Genomic DNA, 9,450 nt, shown 5'->3' with positions numbered 1-9,450 from the left:
TGACATTCTTGTGTACTCTCAGTCAGAAGAGGAGCACGAGCATCATCTCCGAATGGTGTTACAGCGACTTAGAGATCACAAGCTGTATGCCAAGTTCAAAAAGTGCGAATTCTGGTTGTCCGAGGTGTCCTTTTTGGGTCACATAGTTGGGAAAAATGGAATTATGGTTGATCCAAACAAGATAGAATCAGTGAAGAATTGGCCGAGGCCCAAGTCTGTGACAGAAATTCGAAGTTTTCTCGGATTAGCAGGATATTATCGACGTTTCGTCGAAGGATTTTCTAAACTTTCTATGCCCCTAACTGAATTGACCAAGAAAAATCAGAGATTTGTGTGGTCAGATAAGTGTGAATCAAGCTTTCAGGAGTTGAAGCAGCGTTTGATAACAGCTCCGGTGTTAGCTTTGCCATCAGATCAAGAGAAATTTGTTGTGTATTGTGATGCATCCAGACAGGGTCTGGGATGCGTTCTGATGCAAGCTGACAGAGTCATAGCTTATGCCTCTCGTCAACTGAAGGATTATGAGCAGCGTTATCCAACTCATGATTTAGAGCTCGCTGCTGTGGTTTTTGCTTTAAAGATTTGGCGACATTATCTTTACGGTGAGAAGTGTGAAATTTATACTGATCATAAAAGTCTTAAATACTTTTTCACCCAAAAAGATCTGAATATGAGGCAGAGAAGGTGGTTGGAGTTGGTTAAGGACTACGATTGTGAAATACTGTATCACCCCGGGAAAGCCAACGTTGTGGCCGACGCTCTGAGTAGAAAAGGTCCCGGTCAAGTGTGTACTACGGTTATGATAGCTCCTCAGCTAGCCTCGGAAATGGTTAGTGCAGGAATTGAATTCGTGGTCGGGAAACTACATAATTTAACACTCCAATCTGATCTGTTGGAAAGAATCAGAAAGGCGCAACTGGAAGATCCCGAGCTAGTTAAAGTTCGAGATGAAGTGGTGGCCGGTCGGCCTAGAGGTTTTTCAGTCTCGAACAGTGGAATGTTGTTATATAAGGCTCGAGTCTGTGTTCCTTGTGTGAATGAGCTTAAGAAAGAAATACTGGATGAAGCTCACACCACTCCATATTCATTGCATCCGGGAACCACCAAGATGTATCAGGATTTGAAACCCTACTTCTGGTGGTATGGGATGAAAAGAGATGTGGTGGACTATGTGTCTAAATGTTTAACCTGCCAGCAGATTAAGGCTGAACATCAGAGGCCGGCAGGGTTATTGCAACCCTTAATCCTTCCAGAATGGAAGTGGGAGGACATCGCAATGGACTTTGTAACTGGGTTACGTAGAACTACAGGGATGTATGATTCTGTATGGGTCATCGTGGACAGATTCACAAAGTCAGCTCACTTTCTACCAGTGAAAGTTACCTATTCAGTAGATCAGTATGCTGAATTGTATGTGAAGGAGATAGTTCGTCTCCATGGAGCCCCTAAATCTATTGTATCAGACAGGGATCCAAAGTTCACATCGAAGTTTTGGGTGAGTCTCCAGAAGGCTATGGGTACCAAGTTAAAGTTTAGTACAGCCTTTCACCCTCAAACTGATGGTCAATCAGAAAGAACTATCCAGATTTTAGAAGACCTATTGCGAGCCTGTGTCATGGACTTTGAGGGTTCATGGGTTAAGTACTTGCCTCTAATTGAATTCTCCTACAACAAAAGCTACCAAAGTACAATAGGGATGGCTCCCTATGAGATGTTATATGGTAGAAAATGTCGTTCCCCTATTCATTGGGACGAGACAGGAGAAAGGAAGTACCTGGGTCCTGAGTTAGTGCAGAGGACCAACGAAGCTATTGATAAGATCAAGGCTCGGATGCTTGCTTCTCAAAGCAGGCAGAAAAGTTATGCTGATCCGAAGCGCAGAGATGTCACATTTCGAGCGAGGGGAACATGTTTTCCTGCGAGTTTCACCCATGAAGGGTATTCGGCGCTTCGGGAAGAAGGGTAAGTTAAGCCCTAGGTTCATTGGGCCATTTCAGATACTTGAGAAGGTCGGGCAGGTAGCGTATCGGCTAGCCTTACCACCAGCATTGTCAGCTGTTCATGACGTATTTCACATTTCTATGTTAAGGAAATACGTGTCAGACCCGACTCATGTCTTGAGTTATGAAGCCCTTGAACTTCAACCAGACTTATCCTATGAAGAACAACCTGTTCAGATTTTGGACAGAAAAGAAAAAGTTCTTCGGAACAAGACGATTGCACTGGTTAAGGTGCTCTGGAGGAATAGTAAGGTGGAAGAAGCCACCTGGGAGTTGGAGTCAGATATGAGGACTCAACATCCAGAGCTATTCAGGTTAGATTTCGGGGACGAAATCCTATTAACGGGGGGATAATTGTAATGACCGCTCTAGTAATATGATTAGAAAAGGCAATTAGCACTAATTTTTATTATTTTATTATTATTTGTGAATTAATTTATTTGTGGACCCCAATATTTAGAAATAAATGTTAGAGTTATAATTTCTCAATTCCGGAGATTTTATTAAACTCTAGGGGTATTATTTAGCTTATATGTGAAATATGTTAATTTTGTAAATTTTGCTCGGCGACAACGGAAAACGCGATGGATGGCTAGATTGATCACATGGGTAAGTTTAGAACCCTATTTCATAGTGGGGAATTATTTTAGAGAAAATAATTATCGGGATTGAGCGGGGTTATGGATTTTGACCATTTTACCCCTAGCTTTGAAAATACCCTAGTTTTAAGTTAAAGGGCATTTTTGTCATTTAAAAATAATAAGTGATAGGTGGCTGCCCTAGGTTTTTTACACCTAATCTAGTTAATTTCAGCAAGGGATTAGCTTAACCCTTTTGTCTCATTTGAAGAAAAACCAAGGAAAAGGAAAAAAATTAGAAAATTTCATTACTCTTGAATCCCTCTCTTTCTTGCTTTCGGCTGAGACAAACCAAGGGAGTTTGTTGTGATTTGTTGGATTTCAGCAAGGATTTCATAGGAGATAATCAATCTAAGGTAAGCTTCAATGAACCCTTCTTAGTTTTTTTAAGTTTTTAAGCTAGGTTGAATGGTATTTTGGGGTGTTAGGAGCTGTTAAGGTTTGATTTGCTTAGGGTTCGAATTCTAGAGTTATTTTGAGTTGATTCAAGTCCCTAGCTACTGTTTTTAATGCTTGAGAATGGTTTTAAGCAAGCTTGAGTTTGAAACTCAAGCTTTGAGCTTTAATGGCAAGTTGATATTTATTGTGTTATTCTGTGAAATACTGGCTGGGTTTTATTGTGTATGCATTGTTTAGGTATACTGGAAAGTTTGGTAAAGATTGGGCTTGATTTGAATCAAGGGGGAGAAATTTTTGAGTTTCTGCAGATGAACCGGAATTCCGGTTCTGGGTGGCCTATACCAACCGGTCGACCGGTTGGTGACCCAGAACCGGGATACCGGTTGGATCCGGTCTGCCTGTTGGGAATTTTTCCAGAACCCTAGTTTTGGCTAATTTTGGGTAATATAGGGTATTGCCATGAGGTTTATTGATAGGGGAACTTTTAGTTTCGGGTTTTAAGTCCCGGAAAGTGATTTGGCGAGTCACTCATCTGTGTTACCATTCTTGTGATTAGGGCATCCATCTAGCACGTAAATTCCGTTCAGGTCGGCCAGCACACTTGAATTCGGAAAACAGGTAAGAACTGTGTATAATGTATGATGTGATTATCTGAATGTGTGTATATGTGTTTATATATGCATGCTTGAATTATGTTAAACACTACCAACACTTGGGTGAGTGTATTGGTACAGTGATTGTTGTTAATTTGAGTACGATACGGTGATACCAACACAAGCATAGAAAATGCTAAGGTGTGTGGTACATCACTCAGTGATACTCAGTGATCGGGATGAACCCTACCAACACTCGTACAGCGAGGTACGTTGTGTATGTGGTATAGTGGTTGTACCCTGGTATTGAACGTTCATGCTCATCTGTTAAGCTCTGTAAAAAAGTGTATGGGCGCCTATTTACAGGTCGGAAATTATATGTTATGTTATATGCATTTCTTACTGAGTCTGTTGACTCACAGTTTCTGCTTTCATGTGTAGGTAAAGGAAAGGCGAAGGCTGAACAGGAGTGAACCTGAGCTTGGGTGAGATTGTACATGTCAAGCAGCGCGACCTGGAGTGTTCGGTCTCGGGACATCTGGGAGTTGTATTTTGAATGTCGCTGTGCGACCTGTAAATCTGTATATTTTGGAATGTATATTTATAAAGTAAAGATTGTAAAGTTTTAAAAATCGGGATCCCGGCACTTGTAAATATTTTATTAAATTACAAAGTTTAATGTTTAAAGCAAAAATTTTAATTTAACACGTTTTTCGAGAAATTACTTTGATTAGCAAAGTTTGCACATTAATTGCAAAAGCACTATAGCGTGCCTTAGCATTAGGGCGTTACACAATAATCTCCATAACAGATATGTTTGGGGGTCTGTAGTTGTCCACTAAAAACCACTCCTTCCAGTGCTCCCAGTCATTCACATCCACTCGATCCACTCGTATTCCCATTGAGGAGTTAAACCAGATGACTTTGGCCAAGGTGCATTTCCACATCAGGTGAAAAATGGTCTCCATCTCCTCTCCACACACAGGGCAGTATACATTATTCAATTCCATAAATTTTGCTAATTTACCTCCGGTTGGAAAAGCGTCTCTCTCCAGCTGCCACCAAATGAGCTTCAATCTGGGGTGAACGGTGGAATTCCAAATCATCTTCCATTTTGTTTCAGCAGGGATGATTGTGGTTCCGCCTCTAACTAAACGATAAGCTGATTTAATTGAGAATAGGCCACTTGGTTCCCCCATCCACATCCAGTCATCCTTAACACCATCCTTTGGGAGTTGAATGTTGACGATGGCCTTCGCATCATTACGTTTTAACCATATACACATTCCAACAACGGTCTTCACTCATAAACTGATTCACTCATGCCACTCCATGGGTTGCATCCAAAATCAGGGTAGGACATCTATTGGAAAAAGGCACCCACAAGTCGAACCAAATAGACGTTTCTTTACCGTTGCCAATCTTTCTAAAAACGTGATTAATTAGTAGGGACCTAGACTTAGGATAGTTTTCCAAAAGCTTGAGTCTCCACTATTAATCTCAACATCCATGAAACTCCTACCATTAAGGTATTTGGTCTGAATAATTGTCCCCCACATGCTTTCTTTATCAGTAAGGGCTTTCGAACCCCATTTTCGGATAAAGGCTAAGTTGATAGTTTCAATTCTTCTGAATCCAAGACCCCCTCAATGCTTTGATTGACAAATTGAACTCTAATCTACTGTGTGCTAGGTTTTCTTTGTCTCCATATCACCCCACCAGAAATCTCGTAGCTCTTTATCCACTCTTCTTGCTATTGTTTTAGGGATTACATCGGAGGTTGCTACATAAGTAGCAATGGAAGATCCTACCGACTGAATGAGACAAGCTCGACCCGCCTTGGATAGTAATCTTGTTTTCCAACTTTTAACTCGCTGCATCACCTTATCCACAAGGAGGTTAAGGTCTTTGGATCTCGTCAAGGATTTGAAAAGTGGCAGCCCTAGATACATAGAGTCTTTTTTCATCCTTTTCATTCCTAGAATATTCATAACGTCTTAAGCTGTTTTGCTTAGAACTCCCTGAGTAGAATGGACAGTTGATTTTTATAATTGACCGCTTGTCCCGACCAAGCACGATACTCTTCAAAGCAATTTAGAAAACTCTTAGCTTCTTTTACTAAGGCTTTTCCAAACAATATAATGTCATCCGCGAACATAAAATGGGTAATAGTTGGTCCACCCTTTGTGAATTTGAAACCTGCAATCTCACCCTCCTCATTTTTAGCCATTAAAAGTGTAGAGAGAACATCCGCTGCTTTAATGAAAAGAGCTAGAGATAGGGAGTCTTCTTGGCGCAGCACACAAGTCGGCGAGATAACTCCTTGAACAGCACCTTTGAGGAGAAGCCCCATTCTCTTAAGTTCAATACACTTATTCACCCATCTGATAAAGACTTCGTCAAACTTCATACTTCCAAGCACTTCCCCAATAAAATTCCAACTCATCTTATCATAAGCTTTCTCCATGTCTAATTTTATCATCATGAAACCTTTTTTACCCCGTTTTTCCCCATCGAGTGTACTATCTCCTTTGCAATAGCAGTGTTTTGCGCTATCAGACGACCTTTAACGAGAGTTGTTTGGGCTGGGGAGATAATACAAGGCAGTAGGATTCTCAATAGAAGCGCTAAGATTTTTTAGATGCATTTATAGGCGACATTACATAGAGCAATCGGCCTATAATCATTAACACCACTTGGGCACTCCTTCTTCGGTATTAACACAATGCTAGTGTTATTAATACACTGTAGCAGTTCAAAATTTCTAAAGAAGTGAGTGACCATATCGAATACATCTCTTTTGACTGTGGCCCAATGCTGTAGGTAGAAACTCGTGGACATTCCATCAGGTGCAGGAGCTCTTTCCTGTCCCATAGATTGAACACACATCTCAATTTCCTTTTTCGTTGGGAAAGCTTTCAGGTGTTCATTGTCTTGGACTGAAATACCACATTCATCTAGGCATCTTAGTGCAGGGAGAGCAGCCGTTTTTTTGTCTATGTAAGTGTTGTTGAATCTTTCAATGAACAAATTGGCAATGCTATTAGGATTCCTCTCCCCATTACCATCATCCATTCGCACTGGTTGAATGTAGTTTTGTAATGACCGCTTTAGTAATTTGGATTAGTAAAGGCAATTAGCACTAATTTTCATTATTTTATTATTATTTGTGAATTTATTTAATTGTGGACCCCAATATTTAGAAATAAATATTAGAGTTATAATTTCTCAATTCTGGAGATTTTATTAAACTCTAGGGGTATTATTTAGCTTATATGTGAAATATGCAATTTTTGTAATTTTTGCTCGGTGACAACGGAAAATGCGATGGATGGCTAGTTTGATCACATGGGTAAGTTTAGAACCTTATTTCTTAGCGAGAAATATTTTGGAGAAAATAAATTATCGGGATTGAGCGGGGTTATGGAATTAGACCATTTTACCTCTAGCTCTAGAAAAGCCTTAGTTTTTGGGTTAAGGGCCTTTTAGTCATTTTTATTTGGTAAAGAATAGGTGGCTGCCCTAAGTGAATGACACCTAGAAAGTTAACTTTCAGCAAAGGATTAATTAAAATCCTTTTTCTCATTTGAAGAAAAATCAAGAAAAGAATTAAAAAGGAAAAAAAATCAAAATTACAGGAGTTTTCTCTCTTTCTTTCTTTCGGCTGAAGCAACCAGAGGAGATCACCTCTTTTCTTCATCATTTTTCTGGAATTTAACTAGGGAATCAAGCACTCTTGAAGCTAAGGTAAAACCCTAGAACCCTAGAGCATGTTTTTGAAGTTTTTCTTTAGTTTGAACTTGTGAAATTGAGTTTCAGGGGCTGTTAGGGTTACAATTGTTTAGGGTTCAATTTTAGGGTTCATTTGAGTTGATTTAAGTTCCTATCAGCTGGTTTTGTTGATTGGTGTGAGTTTTATGCAATTTTGAGCTTTGAGTTCAAAGCTTTGAGCTTTAATGGCAACTTGGGTTTTGGTGGTTTGTTCTGTGAATTATTGGCTGGATTATATTGTTTATGCATTGTATAGGAGCTCTAGAAGGTTTCATTGCATTTGGTAGAGAATTGAGCAAGGAATGAATGGCTTTATGAAACCTGGTGCAAACCGGCCAGTGCCACAAAAACCGGCTAGCCGGTTTTGGCAGGGTTCCCTGGGCCTTTCATAATCTCAATTTTTGCCTTCTCGATACCTCGGTTGGGTGTTTCCCCATTTCCAGAGTTAGAATAACCCATTGAGGATATAGCAGAACCTAGGGTTTTTGTTTTGGGTTTCCCGGGATTAGGTTTTTAATCATGTAACTTACCCGATTTCAAAATGTGATTAGGGTATCCATCTAGCACGAGATTTCCATTCAGTTCGGCCAACACACTTGAATTCAGAAAATAGGTAAGAACTGAATATAATATGTGATGTGATTATCTGAATGTATGTATATGTGTTTGTATATGCATGCTTAAATTGTGATTTGCACTACTAACACTTGTATGGATATGATACAGAGTGCATAGGTATAGTGAGTGTTGTTGTTATGAGTACGATACAGTGATACCAACACAGATACAGGAAAGTGCTAAGGTGTGTGGTATATCACTCAGTGGTACTCAGGGTACGGAGTAAACCCTACCAACACTCGTAGAGTGAGGTATGTTGTGTATGTGGTATAGTGGTTGTACCCTAGTATTGAACGTTCATACTTGTAAGAACTGCTTAGTTTAATTTGGAAATTAGCAGTTTATCATGTTGAATTATGGAAAATTATTTATAGCTATTTAAATAATTATTTATACTGTTATTATTGAATTCTGAAATGCATTTTATGTCATTTAGTGATTTTCATAATTTTGCATTTCCGGTGCCCGGTAACATGGAACTCGGTGTTTGGCTCAGTAAAATCACAACTTAGTATGTTAGTATTGTGCGACGGTTTATTTGATATTAGGAATGTCGGGATTGGCCGGGAATTTAGAATTTCCCAAAATACCCCTTTAGTGCCCTTTTTGTTATTTTGGTGTGAAGGGGCAAAATGGTCATTTTGCTCCAATGTTAGTTTGTCCTTTAGTGGACTTTAAATGGTGGAATTATGTGATTTATTAAGTTAATGTTGGCTGAAATAAAAAGGTTTATGTTACATTTATTATCATTTTCCAAACTTTGAAAAAAAATTAGAAATTTACAAAGCTCTTTTCCTCTCTCTCTCTCTCTCTCTCTCTCTCTCTCTCTCTCTCTCTCTCTCTCTCTCTCTCTCTCTCTCTCTCCCTCTCTCTCTCTTTCTCGGCTGGTATGGTGTACTAGGGCTGGGATTCCTTTGATTTTCAAGCTCTTTTTCTTTCAATCTAAGTGTTCTTCAAGTGCTTGGTAAGACCCTTGTATCTTACTCTTTAAGTTTCTTTAATTTTGATGAAAAGATGATGGTTGCATACTTAGTTTAGGTTATTGTTGTTGCTGTGATTTTGTTGTTGTTTGCAGAGGTTTAAGCATGATAAATTGAGGATAATTAAGCTGCTTGTGATGCATGATAGTTAGGTTGTTTAGAGTTGTGGAATTTTTAGCTCAAAAGTTTAGTTTTCAAAGTGAAAGTTGAGAAATTGGTGGCTGTAGTTGTTGCATGAGTTAGAGAGTGGTTTCTGCAGTTTTAATATGCATGAATATGTAATTTTAATCAAGGTTTGATGCATGATAGGGTTGTTTAACCAAGTTTGATTTTTGAACTCAAAGCTTGGAGCTTTAATGGTGATTTTTGATTCTGTGTGTTCTGAACTGTTTTGATGCTTTAGTATTGTTCTTTGGGGTATTTAGAACAGGTCTGAACGGTTTGGTTTAAG

General features: G+C 39.2%; 1 protein-coding gene across 1 annotated transcript; it reads right to left on the bottom strand.

Moving 5' to 3' along the window:
- Positions 1-5,318: 5,318 nt before the first annotated feature.
- Positions 5,319-6,097, bottom strand: LOC115720173 (uncharacterized). Its single transcript, XM_061109630.1, has 2 exons — positions 5,830-6,097; positions 5,319-5,608 (listed from the first exon to the last, which is right to left on the bottom strand). Exons 1-2 carry the CDS (start codon positions 6,095-6,097, stop codon positions 5,319-5,321), a joined length of 558 nt encoding a protein of 185 aa, XP_060965613.1.
- Positions 6,098-9,450: the final 3,353 nt, after the last annotated feature.

Source organism: Cannabis sativa, chromosome 2 (genome assembly GCF_029168945.1).
Source record: "Cannabis sativa cultivar Pink pepper isolate KNU-18-1 chromosome 2, ASM2916894v1, whole genome shotgun sequence".
NCBI classification, from domain to species: Eukaryota; Viridiplantae; Streptophyta; class Magnoliopsida; order Rosales; family Cannabaceae; genus Cannabis; species Cannabis sativa.
This window is presented reverse-complemented; position numbering and strand designations above follow the sequence as displayed.